Below are 19,214 nucleotides of genomic sequence, written 5' to 3'. Positions count from 1 at the left end.
TACGCCTGCCACCTGCCCGGGCTCATTTCCGAATATTAGGTTCAGAACTGCCCCCTCCCTTGTTGGGCTTTCTACGTACTGGCTAAAAAAGTTCTCCTGGATGCAACATAAAAATTTTGCTCCCTCCCTACCTTGCACACGAAAACTATCTCCGTTAATATTTGGGCAGTTGAAATCCCCTACTATTACTGCCCAATTATTCTTACACTTCTCTGAAATTTGATTACATATTTGATCCTCTATCTCTCCCTGACTGTTTGGGGGTTTATAGTACACACCCAACAGTGTGTTTCCCCTTTTGTGTTTTTTGCTTCTACCCATATGGCTTCATTTGATGATACTTCCAAGATATCATCCCTCCTCACTGCTATAATTGATTCCTTGATCAATATTGCAACCCCCCTCCTCTTCTATCCCCCTCTCTATCTTGTCTGAATACCCTATAAGCAGGAATGTTGAGCTGCCAATCCTGCCCTTTTAGCCAAGTTTCAGTCATAGTTATAATATCACACTCCCACGTGTCTATCTGTGGCCTCAGCTCACCTGTCTTATTCCTCAGGCTCCTTGCATTAAAATATGTTCCATTTAGCCTTGCTAAACTCACTTCTTTCTTATCTAGCCTATGTTTCCTCTGCCTTCCAGATACACTCACTAGCGTTTTAACTTCTAATTCCATCTCAGCTTCTCTCCCCTCTGAACTACTTTTCAGGATCCCATCCCCCTGCCAATTTAGTTTAAATCCACCCCAACAGCATCAGCAAACCTCCCCGCGAGGATGTTGGTCCTGTTCCTGTTCGGATGTAACCCGTTCAACTTGTACAGGTCCCACCTCCCCCAGATCCCAATGCCCCAGTCACCTGCGAGAAACAACAGACTTATCTTGCCTTCAGCCTGTACAGAGTCTGCCTGACACTGGCATCACCTCAACATCTTCAAAAAGCAGCTTTCCTTAATTTATACTTTTGTATTTTTTGTATACAAGAATACAGGGATCTAAAGTCCTCCCTCCTACACCATCTCTCCAGCAACGCATTTATCTGCTCTATCCTTCTGTTCCTATACTCACTACTGCTTGGCACTGAGAGTAATCTGGAGATTACTACCTTTGAAGTTCTGCTTTTGAATTTTCTACTTAACTCTCTAAAGTCTGCTTGCAGGACCTCATTTCTCTTTCTTACTATGTCATTGGTCCCAACCTGGACCATGACCTCCGGCTATTAACCCTCCCCCTTCAGAATGCCCTGCAGCTGCCCTGTAACATCCTTGACCCTGGCACCCAGGAGGCAACATACCATCCTGGAGTCATGTCTACAGCCAGAGAAGTGCCTGTATACTCCCCTCACTAACAAATCCCCTCCTACGATTGCCCTTCCACACTTCTTCCTCCCCCAATGAGCAGCTGGACCACCCACAGTGCAATGGCCTTTGCTCTGCTTGGCCTCCACAGAGGAACCGTTACTCTCCATGTTTTCCAAGGCAGAAAAACAGTTTGTGAGCGAGATGCACTTGGGGGATTCCCTCACTACCTGCCTGGTCCCCTTCTTCTGTCTGGCGGTCACCCATTCCCTCGCTCCTTGCATTTGCTTAAGCTGCAGGGTGACCATGTCCTGAAACATGCTATCCATGAACCTCTCAGCCTCATGAATGCACCATAGTGCCCCCAGAGGCCGCTCAAGCTCCAAAACCTGGAGCTCGAGTTGCTCCAGTCGGAGACAGCTCCTGCACACATGGTCATCCAGACGGCCAGGAGCGTCTAGGATTTCCCACATAGCGCAGGATGTGCAAATCATGGGACTGAGCTCACTAGACATATCTTCACTAAATAGAATGTGGACCCTTGCTTTTATTTTACCCTTACTCCTGCTTGAGTATAGACTAGATGCTAGGCCCACCTCTCGCACTCTCCTCTAGTTGCTGCTGATTGCTTGTCCCAGGGTCCCTGTCCCAATATAATGAATTATTTCAAAATGCAGCCATGGTTGCTTTGTAGGCAGCCATTTTGCATACAAATAGCAATGAAGAAAAATATCTGAGCTCTTTTGTCTAGTTAGGTGGAAGATAATTAACTTAAAACTGTAAAACCATCCAGTAGCCTGGGAGATGGAGGGCTGGGTCACTATGTACATTACCCTCTCCTAGATCCCCTAGCCTGGGAACTGTCTGGCAATTAACCTGACATTATGTTGAATAATGAGCCGCAAGAATACTAGAGTGCCAACCGAGGGAGGCTAGGGAGCGGCAATAACCTCAAAAATGAGACTCCCCTCTCCCAGGCTCAATAAAGCCAGGTGATAGTAGAGCGTTATTTGATCAAGGTATTCAAGGTTTGATAGAGGCTTTCAAAATCTTGAGGGGTCTGGACAGAGTGGGGACAGACTGTTCTCATTGGTGGAAGGATCAAGAACCAGAGGGCACAGATTTAAGGTAATTAGCAAAAGAGGAAACATTTTTTCATGCAGTGAGTGGTTGGGATCTGGAATGCATTGCCTGAGAGTGTGGTGGAGGCAGGTTCAATCAAGGCATTCAAGAGGGAACTGGATAATTATTATTATTAAGGGGAGAGCGGGAAGGAGTGACACTGGGAGAATGGCTCCTTCAGAGAGCCAGCGCAGACACAATGGGTGGAATGGCCTCCTTCTGTGCTGTAACCATTCTTCTATTATTTTCCCAAATTGTAAATTCCCTATATTCACCTTGACCACCGTTCACACTTGTGTTCAGTTCTGGGAGCTGACGGCTTTGTTAGTCCGGGTTGTGTTGTGTCGGGGGGGAGAAAAGGGAAGAATGTATTTTTCTAATTGAACAATTATACCTTTTGGAAGCATTGCAATCCCCTCACTACACAACTTTCTATTATGCTGTAATGAAATGTGCATCGCTCAGAACACACAGCTTCTCCTCCATAACGAACTGCTGATTGTACAGTTTTCACTGCGTTGCACATAGTTTCTTCTCTCTAATACACTGCTTGGCATGGCGTGTGTAATGTATTGTTCAAACCATGAGTTCACGTCTTATACATGAGATTTCAAATCCCACCCTCATACACACATGGGTGTACATGTATGTATGTATATATGTGTGTGCATATGTGCATTTGTGTAATACGTGTTGCTTAGCAGACCTCTTTAAGAAAAAAAACAGCTGCGATAGTGGGCAAGACTTTGAAAGAAGGCTTGTCTCAGACATTTGGTAATGTGGACATGCAATAGACGGGAGTAATGTACTATAGTTTTCCCCAGTTTGCTGCTGAGTTTGTTCCTGCTGCTTTTTACTTTTGATTTTTGTTATAAGATGCATTTGGATATTTAAAGCAGGCAGCAGCACAGTAGCAATACCTGGAGTCAGCCTGGTCCTTTCAAATCCACATACTATTAATATCAGTCTCTAGGAATGAGCGTAGATTGAAGGTTATTTGCTTCTGTGGTACCTGGGGTTAAACATAGGTCTCCGATTGGGTTTAATTTCTAGAGGTAATTGTGTAATTGGGGTATATTGACAGATGTGACAGCTTTAGGATTTGTTTAAATAGGTGAATTGTGAGTAAGGCTTTCTGACCTTCCTAAGTCATTTTGTACCTAAATCCAGATTAATTGATGATTTTCAGTCCACAGGCTATTTGTCTGTTCACTTGACAGCCTCATTTAAAGGAAAAACAGCAGAAAACACTGAACAAAGGCATGTTTTGTGCAGCTGTTTTCAAAGGTGAAAAGTGCTAATGTAGCCTATGAGTAAGAAGAGCAATTGCTGTTCCTTTCATTTGAACCAGGGAAGTTCTACAAACTGAATGAGGAGTTTGTCCTCCTGCAATTTTCTGTACTGGCAAGTGCGAGCAGATAAAAAAAGCATCTGATCTACTGGATTCTACATAGTGTAGTTTTGCAATTGGAGTGAATGAGGAGAAGACAGTCCATTAAAACTCTGTGTGAATGAAAATGAATGAGAATGAAAATGAAGACACAATGGCAGTGAATGAATCCACTGGTTCATCAGACTGATTCCAGGGATGAGGAGATTGTCCTATGAGGAGAGATTGAGCAGATTAGGTCTATATTCCCTAGTTTTGAAGAATAAGAAGCAATCTCATTAAAACGTATAACATTCTTAAGGGGCTTGGCAGGGTGGATCCTGGGAGAATGTTTCCAGTAGCTGGGCAGTTTAGACCTGGGGATGGGCAGGGCACAGTTACAGTCTCAGAATAAGGGGTCGCCTATTTAGGACTGACATAAGGAGAAATTTCTTCATTCAAATGGTTGGGAATCTTTGGAATTCTTTACCTCAGAGATGTAGCAGATGCTCAGTCGTTGGGCAGAATTCTCCGTGCCGCGCAGTGTGAACGGCCAATATGGTGAGAAGGCCAAAAATCAGTTTCATGACATCGCGAAACCAGTTTGTGATTGTTCTCCCACAATGTCGATGGCAGGCCGCATTTCCTGCCATCAGACGTTGGGAACCTCATTGTAATACATCCGTATATCATTATAAGGCCAGCCCGCTGGGAATCGCCCCCACCCCCTCCCCCCGCCCCATTGGATTTCCACCCACCTCAGCGGGGAAATACATCTTGACAAGTGTGACGTGCAGAAGTTGGGACTTAGCGCCAGGGCCTTGCGGGCACCTGAGGAGCAGAAGATGCTGGAGCCCTACAGCAACGGCACACTGGAGGAATGTCCATGGCATACTGGGTGGAATCTCACGGAAATCGGAGTCACCGTTGAGGGTCTGCTCACAATGGCTGATGGTCAAGGGGGTGGAGAGGAAGGCCCAGCTGCGTTTGGGAGAGGAAGACGTACTGGGGTGTGGGAGAAGAAGGTCCAGGATCGACTAGGAGAGGAAGCGGTGTCGGTGGTGGAGGGGGGGGCAAGAGGTTGAGAGGGGAAACAAAGGTGTCAGAGGGGTGAGGTTGTGGTGGGGGGGGATGAAGGTGGGAAGGGGTGAGGTTGGGAGGGGGAAATGAAGGTCGGAGGTTGTGAGGGGAGGGAGTACAGCGGAAGGAGGAGGTAATGGGGCAGAAGACGGCAACTGGAGAGATAAGTGTGGGGGGGTGGCGGAAGGAGTTCGGAGTGGGGAAGGAATGCGGATGGGGGAGGGAGTCCAGGGGAAGGAAGGAATGCAGAGAGTGGAGGGAGTAAGGGTGGAAGAAGAGGTAAGGCTGGAGGAAAGAGTTCTTCCCACCTCCCGACTAAGGGAGTCGAAAGGAGTCAGGAGGGGGGAGGGACTAAACAGTGGGGGGAGGACGAAGGGAGGGAGGGGCTCCATGGGGGGAAGGGGCTCCAAGGGGAAGGGATTCCAAGGGGGAAGAGGTCTGGAGGATGTGGGGGTGGGTGGAAATGTCCCGGTGAACATGCAAGGGAGGACTCTGATGAGTCCATGACTGCCTCCTGGGGAGCAAATTGAGGGTGGGCTTGGTACGAGGGAATGGTGAGAATGAAAGTGAAACGAGAGTCATGGTGGGCGAAATCAGGTGCTGCACAGGAGTGTGATCATTGGGTGGGCGGAGATTCAGGTCAGCTCAGATGGACAACTGAAAGTGAACCCCAGCAGGCAGCATTGAAAATGCTCAGCACATTGAGGTGAGTGTGATGGGGAAGGATCCGTGTGCGTGTGAGAGAGCGTGCACGAGGCTCCGAAAGGCCCTGCCAGACACACACACCTCTCCCTCCAGAATCATTCGTTGGCCCGGCTGCTCCCTCTGCGGTGACACAGGACGAGGTTGAGGGGTTCACAGGCAAAGGGGACTCGGAGGGAGAGGACAGCCTCTGAGATTCCTGAGTGGATGACCCAGGGGTGTCCAGCTGCTGCTCCTCCTCCCTTCGGATGCTCGAGGGCCCTGGCCTGACTCCTTGAGGGGAAGGAGCACCTGGAGAGACACTGAGGTGCCCTGTTTCCCTCTCGCGTTGCCACTGCAGGAACTCACCCATGGGTCCCGTGATGGAGTGCAGGTCTGCACACATCTCCCCGTTCTGCTGGACCAGGGTCTCCATGGCGTCCACCATCCTTCCCATGGAGGTCTCCATACGGGCACACGTGGCACCACTTCATCAGAGAGCAGGTGGACGCACTCCTCTGACTCGCGTGCCAACCTGTTGAGGCTTCCAACAGCTCTGGGCGATGTTCCCACGCCTTCTGCTGACTCTCCAGGATGAGTTGGAAGGCCTAATCCAGAGGCTCGTCATCTGACTCGGACCTCACAGATGCCTGTTCCCCAGCAGCCCTCCGAGTGGCGGGGAGCTCGCGTGAACCTACCTCCCACTGCTGCAGACACGTGGTAACCACCAGATTGTGAACCTGAAGCCTGCTCTAGACCTAGGTCCCACTGAGGTGTATGTTTCTGCGCTGGTGGAGGGTGTGGGTAAGCGCTGTGACGGGTCTTCCAGGCTGCTTATTTCCAGCTGTTCAATGGAGGCAATGTCCTCTTGGATGGAGGTGAGGATATGGATGGAGCTGAGGGACTGGCTGGCTGAGGGTGTCGGTCACTTGGCAGAGCTCCCTGTGAACCAAAGTAGAGATAATGAGTGCCTGGCAGCAGAGTCAAAAGCAGGAGAGAGAGCACTCACAGTTGCATTGAGAGAGGGATGATGTGGTGCAGGATCCTTATGAGGGTGTTCGCTGTCTACCTCACCTACAGTCCACGGCCTCACTAGTCAGTGTGATGGCACATTCCTCAAAATGAGCCTTATGTGGGCCACTCCACCCCCCCCGGCCTGGGACCAGACATCTCTGCTGGTGTGAGCCAGCTTCTCCTGCATGAAAACAGATGGAGAGAGTGTGAGCAGGACACATGGCACTGTGTGGAATGTTTGAGTGGTGAGCGGAGCCACGGTTGGGATGAGGACACGAGCTCCAGAGGATATGAGCCTGACGGAGATGTGAGGGAGTGTGTGAGAGTTCGTGGTGTTGCCCCTCGAGGTGTGAGATCCCTGTGGATGTGTGATGGGTTTGTGAGTGTGTGAGTTGAGAGTGATGAGCAGTGACTTACCCTGGTGGAACAGATGAGACTATTCACTGGGTGGCCATCCTCTTTTGCAGGGCATTGGCGCTGACCACCCCTGCCACTCCCATGCTGGAGTTATGATGCCGCTGCTGCGCCTGCGGCCAGAGCTGGGGTAGAGGACATCACGGTGAGCCTCCACTGCGTCCAAAGGGCGCTCGAGGGACGAGTCACTAAACCGGAGGGGCTGCAGTCTTTTTGCCTTTCAGGGTCATCCTGTCTTCTGTGCAGTAGTCCTGGGCTGGAAGCAGTGAGAGGTGTGCGCGTGGCTGCACTTTAAATGTGGTGCCTGGTGTGATGAAGCGGCGAGGTGATGGCGTGGCGGGCGAATGTGAGCCCGCCCGCCATAGAAACGGCGTGGTTCCTGGGAATGTATCATTTATATGGCGGGTTGGAGGTGATGTGGCGTGAGAAGCCACCATTGTGACCGGCGGGTAAAACATTGTTTTCCCCGCCCACTACCGCACTTGGTGCAAATCTGGGATGATTCTGCCCTTTGGATATATCCGAGGCAGAGATCTGAAGATTTCCGGATACTAAGGTAATGAAGGGATATTTCGATATTACAGGAAGGTGGAGTTGAGGTGGATCAGCCATGGTTTTGTCGAATTGCTCAGCAGGCTTCAAGAGCTGGATGGCTGACTCCTGTTTGTGTTTGTGATGTTCCTAATGAGAAGGCAGTCTAGTCTGCACAATGGCGGTGAATTGCATGGATATTGACCCACCAGACTGCCATCTAGTTGCAGTTGAAGTAAATAAGAAAGGGTTTATTATGGAATCCTACATAATGGGAGTAGTTGAGAAGAGTTTGCCCTTCGCAATTCTGTAGAATGGAAGCGGTTAAGGGGGGCATTTGGCCCGCTGAAATTCTGTACAGTTACAGTTGGAGTGGATGAACAGTTGTTTGGTTCATTGGAATTCTAAATAGTGGCTGTTGGAATGAATGAAATGGGTCTGGTCATTTGAAAACCAATGCACCAGGCTTTTGACCTATTGGAATTCTAAGCTTGCATAAGGAATGTATTTATCAGGTGGATAGCAGCCCAAACTTGGGCCGCAGTTTTATGGCCATGCTGAGGTGGGGTCGGTGCTGTAAAGAGCGCCAAGCCATTCTAAACTCGATTGACTTCGGCAGGACCGTAAAATCCCACTGGCGTAAAATTCTGCCCTTACAGTATGGCTAGAGGAAATCAGTTATGGAGATCTGTAACAGCTGTTAGTGGTGTTCCACAGGAGGATGTGTAACGTTATTATGTTAAACAATCTCAAACCAGTGAAAACTCAAGACCTCGTTTAGCCAGACTCAGAGATGAATATTTAAACACCTGGTCATTTGAATCAGTTTACCCTGATAGCAACAAAAAAAAAACAAGTTAAACATAAGATTGGCCATGTTGGGAATCCCTTTCTTATGAAGACAAGAAATAAACTATTGGAGCTTGCCAAAATGGTTGAGCTTTATATCTGAATCTGTAGTAGATGCAAATCTGTGCGTCATCAACTTGGTTCACAGAGCAGCAGAGAACTCTGCCCTCAAGTTGGATATGTCAGTCAGAAATTGTTCTGCCATTCAGTTAAATCATGGCTGATCAGTATCTTACCTCGATCTTCCTACCTATTACCTAACTAGCATCTATCAACACAGTTTTGAAATTTTCAATTGATCCCCCAGCCTCAACAGCTTTCTGGAGGGAGAGTGTTCCAGGTTTCCACTCCCTTTGTGTTAAGAAGGACTTTCTCAAGTCACCTCGGAACTACCTAGATTAATCTTAAGGTTATACCCCCCTTTTTCTGGATGCCCCCACCAGATGAAACAGTTTCTCTCCATCTATCCTATTAACTCCTTTAATCATCATTAACAGTTCAATTAGATCGCCTCTTAATTTTCTATACTCATGGGGAATATGTGCCAATTCTATTGCAATGCAATTCTAGGGACTTGGGAGTCCTAGTTCAGGATTCTCTTAAGGTTAACTTGCAGGTTGAGTCGGTAGTTAGGAAGGCAAATGCAATGTTGGCATTTATTTGGACAGGACTAGAATATAAAAGCAGGGATGTGCTGCTGAGGCTTTATAAGGCTCTGGTCAGACCACATTTAGAATATTGTGAGCAATTTTGGGCCCCGTATCTCAGGAAGGATGTTCTGGCCCTGGAGAGGGTCCAGAGGAGGTTCACGAGAACAATCCCAGGAATGAAAGGCTTAACATATGAGGAACGTTTGAGGACTTTGGGTCTATACTCGATGGAGTTTAGAAGGATGAGGGGAGATCTGATTGAAACTTACAGAATACTGAAAGACCTGGATAGAGTGGACGAGGGGAAGATGTTTCCATTAGTAGGAGAGACTAGGACCTGAGGGCACAGCCTCAGAGTAAAGGGAAGACCTTTTAGAACAGAGATGAGGAGAAACTTCTTTAGCCAGAGAGTGGTGAATCTATGGAATTCATTGCCACAGAAGGCTGTGGAGGCCACGTCATTGAGTGTATTTAAGACGGTGATAGGTTCTTGATTGGTAAGGGGATCAAAGGTTATGGGGAGAAGGCAGGAGAATGGGGTTGAGAAACTTATCAGCCACGATTGAATGGCGGAGCAGACTCAATGGGCCGAATGGCCTAATTTCTGCTCCTATGTCTTATGGTCTTATGGTCAACCAGTCCTCATAATTTAACCCCGTTAGTCCAGGTATCGTTCTGGTGAATCTACTGAGCCTCTTCCAAGGCCTTACTGAGGTGGGTGTTCAGAAATGAATGCGGTACTCTAAATGGGGTCCAACTGGAGCTCTGCGTAGCTGTTGATCGGGGAGTGAGCTTTATAGGCGTTCTCAATTAGTCTGAAAACCATCCTTATGTAATATGATAGTCACAAAATGACAAGAATCTGCTCCCAGCTTGAAAATTGGGGAGTTGGGTGGGGAGGTCAGTGTGTACGATGCATGTTGTGTCCCATATATCACCATTGATTTGAATTGTCAAAACACTGGGGGGGAAACAAAAACTGAGCATGCTGATCTCCTCATCCCGTTCCTCGCTGTTTACTCCCACTGTGGGAGGCTCCGCACTAGAACTGAACCCTTGCATTTTGTTGTCATGAGAGATGTCAGTGAGGCTGTTTATATCGAGCTGTTGCAACATGCCTAAACAAAATGTCAAGCAGAAGATGTATAGCTGAGGTTGCTCAATGGTGAGTGCAGAGATTCAGACCATATCCATCTCTGCCAGAGTAGCCAATTTAATATATTAGCCCATTATTTCTGGCCTTCATCTCTGAAGAACTCATGAAGGGGTTTTTGCAGCAATTGAGAGAAAATAAGCCAGAAAATCTCAAAGTGAAAATCACTCATAATGATGTTGATCCTTTCTGACTGTAAAATAAATTAAAATTAGCCAATTTAGTGGGCTACTTTACCATGGCAATGATTTATACCTCTATAGCACTGCTTCCATATTGAGAGGCATTTTAAGGATCGTTACAAAGCAGAGGAAAGGACTGGATTTTGAGTAAGAATGGGTAAGTTGTGGGAAAATAACAGGAAAACAGTTACAGGAAAAGGTGTGCGGAGGAGCTGCAAGTATGGTTAATGAGGACAGTTTTAAGGACGTTTTTGAAGGCAGGGCGGGTGGTGCCAAAGAGGAGAGGATTGGCAGTGTACGGGGCACAATGGGTGAAAGAGTGATCACCAATGGAGTAGATCCAGATGAGGGAGTGACAGAAGAGGGGTTGATCAGGAGCATTGAATGAGGAGGATATTGGGAGTGGTGGGTGGGGGGTTCAGGTGCACATGGGAAAGCTGGAAAAGTTGAGGTGGGCCTAGGTCACAGAAAGATTGGAGTAGGAGGAGAAGGAAATTCAAACTGGTCTTAATAGTATCCTGTCACACTCCTGCTAGACGCAAAACAGAGTGCAAAAACATCATCAGGTTGTCCACTGTGCACAGCGCTGCATGGTGTTAGTGATTAATATGCAACAATTAAATTGCTGCAGATGCAATGACTGGTGTATAATGCAGATGTCCCCAAGAGACTGGTTAAACCTAATAGCTCAGTCTCTTCCTGGAAATGACTGAAACTTCACAGCATTTTATTTCTGCCCCTTTTAAGAATGTGACACCACTTCACTCCCATTTGATATCCCATTCGAAAGCTGGGCTCAGATTCCTCGCCCCCTCCCCCCCTGTCCACTCAGATCCCCGGGGTAAGCCACGTTAACTCAATACAGAGCATCCGGTTCCCTCGACGAGAATCGGGGACAGAGAGTGCAGCAAAGTTCTCCTGATCTGGCTCACTCCGTTTGCTTCCTAACTGTGGCTGTGGTTATTTCTTGATCTAACTATGGTTTTGATGGTCCTGATAGATAGCAGAGCATGATATCGTGGGCTTGGTTTTCTATTGGGGCCAGCAAGCGAAACGGGTCGGGGGGGTTGGAGGGGGTGGTGGTGGGGGGAGCACAATAATGTGAAGAATAAAATAATCCAGAATTGGCAGCAATAAATTGACTCTGCCTTGAGAAGGCATTTAAAATCCTGATGGATGTGCACTCCACACGGCAAGGTCAGAGCCCTTAATGATTACCGATGTTTGCAGGTTCCATATCAGGACAGTTACCGGGACCCACTGCAGCATTACAAGGTCGATGAACTGGAGATTGACGTAAGTTGCACAAGTTAATTACCGGTCTCCTTAAAAAGGTTATTTCTACAGTGCTGGGCTCTGAACCAACTGGGCAGCTAGGGTTTATCAGGAATACTCAATCTATGGGATTTTAATCTTGTAGGTACTTAAATCTGCTTGGCAGCAACCTGGCACTTTGGAGCAAGAACAGAGGTACCATTGGTGCCAAGAATTAGGAGGGGGGTCATCGGCAGGGTGGGGGTGGTAATTGCAGAACTTGAAGCAAGACAAAGAGGGGGAATATAATCCGATCGGAACAAAAGACTGGGTGTTGGGGGGTCATTTTGTGGGGAGGGGGTGTCATTTCCACCCTCATCCCCCAGTGGTTGCAGCTGGATATGGGTGGAAAATCTGCTCCATTAAAGAAAGACAGGAGAAAATGTTGGTTATTTTATGTGCAACTCTGTTTTTCTTTCCTCTCTGACTTAATTTTAAAGAAAATAAAGTGTTACACTCTCCAGATATCTCAGTTGTTCAATATGCTGGTCATTGTGTAGTTCATTTGTACAAGGTCTAAGGTTCAGTCCCATTGAGCAAACTGATCTCAGTCAGTAAGGGACATGAGAGTAGCCCTCAGGCTCCCTAGCCTCGGGGTTGGGGACAAAGGGGGTCGGGGGAGGGTCAGGTGATTGTCTAGGGTTTCTTCTTCTGTTTGTTATCAAGTGACCCTTGCATGGATAAGGCAAGCGTGTGGCTATCAGAACATCAAGCTCAGTGATGGTGCCCCCACAGTTGAATAGCCTCCTGACACTCCGCTTAGACTCGGCACGGAGAGAAAGGCCGAGGTGACCACCAACCGTTGAAATAAATCGAAGTGTGAGCCAGTGCCTTCAGGAAATGAGAGAAAGTTGAGTGGTGGTGAGGGGGGTGGAGCAAGATGATTTTTTTTTTTAACCTTGGTTTCACCTCCACTTCTCCCCTCTCCCATTCAGCATAAACTGAAAGCCAACTGTGTGGGTGAGAGTCCAGTCTGGCCCAAGGCACCTGGCAATATTAGGGTGCGGGGGTGATGACTATACACATCGACAGGGCAGAATAGCTGACAGTATCTGAGTTCCCGCCTGTTATACACTCCAGTGGAGAAGAGAATTAGGCAGGGGATATAATAGGCAGTCAATCCAGTACTGTCAGTTACTCCCCAATCCCAAAACCTTACCTCCACTGTTTATAGTCACCTATCCAGAGATAAACAAGTGTGTCCCCAGCTCTGCTTGTTGTTTCCCCCAACTATGAGGTGGGTGTTGTCCCTTCTCCACCGAACAGCATCGGAGGGTGCAGCTGAGATCTCAGTGTATCAGGGAACTTCAGGAAATAACTCACAGTCCAGCTCCTTGGTGACACAGCCCCAAGCTGCCTGCAAAATATCTTTGTTAAGTGGATCCAAGCCAGGTGGTGAAGTATGAAACTAGACGCAGATCCTTTTCTTGAAAGTGGGTTTATTCACAGGATGCAGCATTACATATCTCTATCTCCTACCTACCAACACCCTAGTGTCCCAGCAGTCCCTCTTTATACACTTTTCAGCAAACAAACAGATGAATAAATTATAGAATGATGAACCCCTTTAAAGGGGTACTGTAACTAAAACAAAAAAAAAATCAATGGAAACTTATCAAATTAGGGTGTCATTACCAGGGCTGATGATGCACTTCAGCTGCTGCAGTGCCCACTGGCTGCATAAGGCCTCACGCTTACTGGTGGACACAGTGTGCTCCCTCTCCAAGGACACCCGGCACAATAATAACCATGGAAGTCCCTTTCACTTGTGCATGAAGATACTTATTCAATCCATGCTGTTTACCCTTAACCTTAACTTAACTTTATCAATGCAATTAACATAACATTAATAATCTTCACCAAGTCTGCTAATTTGCAGTGGGAACTATTTCCACAGAGAAACTTGCGAGCTTCTTGAGAGAGTAAATGTAACGCATCAAATGTTATTTGATTGTGCCTGATGCCTGCCTGCAAGATTTGCAAATGTTTGCTTCATTGCAATCTCTGTCAAAAGTGTGACTGAAAATTAACGCTTTTTTCCTTATTTTTTTGGGGAAACAGAAATTGCTGGGACGACTTTGTGAGCAGAGCAAGAATCAGCGAGAACAGGAGAAGTGGGTCCTGCAGCTTCGAAAGGAGAAGGTACTGTTAATGATTTGCGCACCCTGAATGCTTTCCTTGTGCTCACTACCCTCTGATCATTGCTAGACCAAGACACCGCTCCCCCCCACCCCACCCCATGTAACCCTTCTTATTTTACCTGCCCAGTATCTAGGCAATTTGCGACATGTCCAAGGATCGAACTGTATTTGTATGACTGGCTAGATCGTGAGCCCCTGGCATGTTGACTTCAGAGGGTGTTAGAATAAATACTTGAATAGGTTGTGGTTTGGGCTAAACAAGTTTGTTAAGCAGTAACTGGATAAATGAACAAAAGCATTGATGTATTACTCATTTACTGTGGTTACAGTCTTGACTGTTTCTCCTCGAAAAATTGGAAATGACAAGCCGTCATGTCAGTTGTGTTAAGCTGCAATGTAAACTGGACCTGAATATTAACTGTTTTGTCCATGGAGCCTTTATGGTATCTTACTATCTCTGTTTCTCTCTCTCTCTCGCTCTATCTCTGGCCTCTTCTCTTTATCTCTCTTTACACATCTCTTTCTCTCCTTACGCTTTTCTCTTTCTCTAATCCTGTTTCTCTTTCTCTTTCTATCTCCTTCTCTTTCTCAGCTTCAGCCAGACTCCCTGTTTTAAACATGGGTGAGTCTGTGCAAACGACATCAAATAGAACACATGACCGAAACTACAGCAAAGTCCCTCGGTGAAAGCAGGATTATTTCTCCAAGATGCATTACACATTATACAAAAGATGTGCATAAAATCAATGAAGTCACTTATAGCAGGGCAGTTTCCAGGCGTGATTGATGGGGGGAATTACCCTATTATCTCCATTCTGGCCGGGGCTTGTTTGGCTGCACACAGCCACACCCTATGTATTGCACCTTTGTCCTTTCTTCCAATGAAGGTCCTACATCCCCCCCTCTGACCCCCATCCACCCCAGTCAGCCGATTGCAGCACTTACTGTGTGTAAAAAGAGAAGAACGCGTGTTTGCTTCCAAGTGGCAGTTGAATCTGATTCAGAGCGTTTTCCTTGTTGCTCCTTCCGTACTCCAGGAATCGCTGGAAAATGCCTTGGAGAAAACCCATCGGGAGATGGCGATGTACCATAACCAGCCAGGTTACGCCGAGCAGTTCGTGCAGAAAAAGGAGTCGTTACAGAATCAGCTGATCAACATTCGCGGGGAACTCTCGCAAGCAACCACGGTACGGGAGCGGCGTCGGGGGGGAAGCAGTCGCGTTTTACCCGTAAAGCTCGACTGCCCTGGCGTTTGAAGGGAGTTCGGTGCTTTGCCCGGTTCAAAGGCATTGAAAAGGAGCACGCATCTTGCAAACTAATGCAGGCAGTGACGCGTTGCTGGGGGCCGATAGTTTGCCCAGTTGGCTGGGGGAGGCTCAGATAATAGTCCTGCCTGCACAAGAGTGCTTCAGTACCTGGCACGCAGACAAACATAGCTGCCTCACGGCGGGCAAAGCAGCCTGCATTTGCACTAGCAACAGAGATACAGGTAATGGTCACCTATCTCAGTGGTGAGCGCTACCTCCAATGCCACGAGTCCCTCTTTACCATTATATCCACAGCTTGTGACTGGCGATGCCTCTGAAGTTGGCAGCCAATTATAGATGTAAAGGCACCCACTGATCGCAGAGTGTACTTGATGATTTATTGATTCTTTAAGCATTGAGATTTTATTTTAAAAAGTATTGACTTGTATTCTGGTCCTGCTTTGTGCGTCGCATGCATTTTAGGCCTTTGCAAACACAAAGATGGAGTGCGATGCCCTCAAAATGGAACTGTCCATCATTCACAATGACTTGTGGGAGCAGCTGAACAGCCCCATGGGAATGCAGGTAACACGGCCTTAAAATCATAAGAAAAGGTAACACTGGTAAAATAATCAATTATCTCCCACGCTGAGAAAAGCTGGAGAAACAAAAGACTAGGATGAGATTAGCCCATTAATCTTCTCACCCACCCTAATTCCTCAAGATAAAGTGGTAACCATGCATCCACCCTCTCAATGATTTTGAATTTCACTTCGTAGCATTTTCTGCTCCTGTGGAGGAAGCTAATCGAGGAATATGATTTCAGTTATTGGGTGTTGTGGTCTAATAACTGAGCCTGACTTTGGTTTGTGTCAATCTTTTCAGGATGAGCTGGGACACAAGCACATTCAGAAGGAGCTATGGAAAATCCAAGATGTGATGGAGGGACTGCGAAAGACCTATCCCGATCGGATTACAATGGAACCCATCAAACAGAATGGTATGGCATTTCTGAGCATGGTAGTACATGGCCTTGGCTTTACTCTTATAGTCAGGTAGTGCAGGGGTGGGTGTGCAGGTGAGGTGTGAGCTCATTGCTGGCCAACACTAAGAGAGATAACCAACTTACCAACTCGCTCTCAAAAATACGTGCAGCACAAATTCAAGATAGGAGCTCCTTTGCAGAGTTATGCACTGGATGAATACGTTTTTAACAAATCACATAGCTCCCTGACTGTAGAATGACAAGGCCTGAGTTACTGTAATCAGGAATTCAGGGTGCCAGCCTTAGCTCAGTGGGTAGCACATGTGTCGCTGGGTCACAAGGCTGTGGGTTCGGGTCCCACTCTAGAGACTTGAACACATAATCCAGGCTGGCATTCCCAGTACAGTACTGAAGGAGTGCAGTCTTTCAGATGAGACGCTAAGCTGAGGCCCCATCTGCCCTTTCAGTTGGATGTAGAAGATGCCGGGACACTACTTGAAGCAGAGCAGGAAGGTTTTCCCTCGTAACCTCGCCTTATCTCCCAACTGTGATACCTAAAGAAGATGATTTGACCACTTATTTTATTTGTGGGAGCTTCCTGCGTGTGTTACAATAGACACATTGTGACAGTGACTATGCTTCAAAAGTAAAACACTTTGGGACATCCTGAGGTCATGAAGACCCTGTATAAATGCAAGTCTTTTTTTTCTCTTTTTCAACACTTTAATGTGTTGGGGGATTTTACATTACAAAGTAAATACTCCTAGCACTGTCTTGGGTCCACTGCTATAGACTCTCTGCAGTGCCTGGTCTTGCTGTTAGAGTTGTACTCTCTATTTAGACTGGAGCAAATATAATTGAGGAGTGCCACTGGTTTTGCTTGACTCTGATCAATATTTATTCACCCACCCCCTACCCTTCCACCAACATCACTAAAAAAAAGAGTATCTGGTCATTTTGACACTGATGTGCTTGGGAGCTTGCTGTGCACAAATTGGCTGCCATGTTTCCTACATTAAGACAGTGACCACACTTCAAAAGCACTTCGTTGACTATAAAGCGCTCTGAGATATCCCAAGGTTGTGAAAGATGCTGTATAAATGCAAGACTGTCTTTCTTTCATTAAAATTGCTTGGTTGTTTCTTTGAATCCGTTACAAAGCCAGGCATTCTGCCCACTCGTAGTCAAATCACAGAAAGTCTAGTTCTCTGTCTGTATGCAGTGATTTCATGAGGACACGTTGTGGTGGTTGGGTAGTGTGTGTTTTATGGACCCTGTTTCAAGATGTACAGAAGATTGGATTGGGGTTGTGGAGTGTATTGATGTTAAATGACAATTTCATTTTGTTTTTCTAATCACAATACTTTTTTTACCTTTTTGCAGTGTCGAGTGCACAAATGGGCACCTTCAGCTCCAACAGCCCTGCCAGCCCCCTGAGCTCCGACAGCCTCACCAGCCCCATGAGCCCCTTCTCTCCCATCTCCGAATCACAGCTGTCAGCTCAGCAAATAGTCAGTGAGGTAAGCAGAGAAAGCAACGTGGTGATTCCTAACCCGTGATGGACAAACCCCAATTCTTATAAAGGAATGGCGAGCTTTGATGATATTTCCAGAGCTCTGGAAAGGATGGATTTTCAGTGTACAAGAAGAGAATTGTCGTGAGTCCGTCTTGCCTTCAATGTGGCTGCTTGACAGCCTCCAGTGTTCTGATTCAGTTCCCTTCTACTCTTAGCCAGTGGTAACTCCTGTTTAACCAATAGTGGGAAAGCAATTAAAATTGATCAGATATCAGACCTAACATCAATTGTATTTAATTCTTTTCTAGCAAGGGAGTACTGATGTTGAGACACCCTCTTTTGTCTATTGATTTATAGTTAAGTAGAACAAGTAAACATTGAAACAATCTGCAAGGAATGGTGCTCAGGATGAAGGGTTTAAGAGTACAAGAAATCAAGGGCAGGAAAATGCTGTTTGGCCCATCAAGCCCACTCCTTCTGATCACAGATCCGACTCTATCCCGTTGAACCTCCTGAGGGAAAGTTAAGCCTAAATAGCTCTTGATGGCCAAAACTAATCAAGCGAAACTGCAACGCTGATCCCATCTCCACTTCTTGATGCATCCTGCTGTCCTGCAGAGACATTGTTGATCTTCCCTCCCCCTCGCTCCCTCCACTCTCCCTACTCCCCATGCCTAGCAACAGAGGACAACCGCGTCCAATAGATTGTTCATTGTCTCTACCAATTGGTAGAACCCCCGCAGTGCCAATTGCCAATCAAGCATTTAAGTAGTTGATGGTCTCACCTTCCACTGTTGCTTCTCCACTTCCTCCACTCTTGTGAATGAGGAATGAAAGTTCCTTCTAACCTTGACTCATTTTGTGTCCCCCCCCTTCATCAGTGAACCAGACACAAGGATAGGAAAACTGGCACCGGTAGGATAGAAGAGATCAAAGGAGCAAAAGAAAAAAAACAAACCAATCAAGAAGAAATTGAAGAAAGGAATGCCAATAAAGAGAAAGGAATTCCAATCCTGTTACGTGCCAAACAGTAATTTGGCAAACTATCACAGTGTTCCCTGGGCATGTGTCATCTTAATATTGAGTCTGTACGTTGTTTTGTTGGTAGTACTCCAAGTTGCTTGTGGCCGCTGCCTAAGTTGTGGTTTTTCCCGTGTTAACAGACAGGAGCCTAGGTGTGGCCTTGGGTCCTTTCACCTCCAGGACCTGGGTGGGACCATGGGAGGGAACACTCAGCCCAAAGTGATCGGATAGAAGTCTCCTTCACCTGTACGAGGATTGAATAAGTTTTTGTTTGGTGGTGGGGGGAACAGTCTGAGCCTAATTCCTACTGGGATCAGTCCACAGCAAAAACAAAAAACGCCTACTCACAGAGATCATAAGGATGACTGGCTGGGTGATGGAAATCTCACACTGACCTAGCAGGGGTTCATATTAAGGCATGGGTTATTAAACTGGAGTCCATAAGGTTAGATATCATGAGGTGATTCCAGGGTATCTGCAAGGTTTCTGTCTCCATTGATTTGTGCATTTTGTCATATCCATTTCTATACTCTATGGGGAGAATTTTCTCCCCGTCGGGGGTGTTTTGCAGGAGTGGGCGCGCAGCTGATTGGCGCCCCCGATTGACTGGGCGCCGCCATTTTACGTGGGTGGGCCAATTAAGGCCC

General features: G+C 46.9%; 1 protein-coding gene across 1 annotated transcript in view; it reads left to right on the top strand.

Annotated features, from left to right (window-relative positions):
* plekha6 (pleckstrin homology domain containing, family A member 6) overlaps positions 1 to 19,214 on the top strand; it is a 293,021-nt gene that overhangs the window by 247,428 nt on the left and 26,379 nt on the right. The window contains exons 13-18 of the mRNA XM_078546389.1: positions 11,572 to 11,637; positions 13,717 to 13,797; positions 14,834 to 14,983; positions 15,527 to 15,628; positions 15,929 to 16,043; positions 17,412 to 17,548. Coding sequence (XP_078402515.1) covers positions 11,572 to 11,637; positions 13,717 to 13,797; positions 14,834 to 14,983; positions 15,527 to 15,628; positions 15,929 to 16,043; positions 17,412 to 17,548 — 651 coding nt within the window. The remainder of the gene's footprint in view (positions 1 to 11,571; positions 11,638 to 13,716; positions 13,798 to 14,833; positions 14,984 to 15,526; positions 15,629 to 15,928; positions 16,044 to 17,411; positions 17,549 to 19,214) is intronic.

The sequence above is a fragment of the Cetorhinus maximus genome, chromosome 8 (assembly GCF_964194155.1).
Source record: "Cetorhinus maximus chromosome 8, sCetMax3.hap1.1, whole genome shotgun sequence".
NCBI classification, from domain to species: Eukaryota; Metazoa; Chordata; class Chondrichthyes; order Lamniformes; family Cetorhinidae; genus Cetorhinus; species Cetorhinus maximus.
This window is presented reverse-complemented; position numbering and strand designations above follow the sequence as displayed.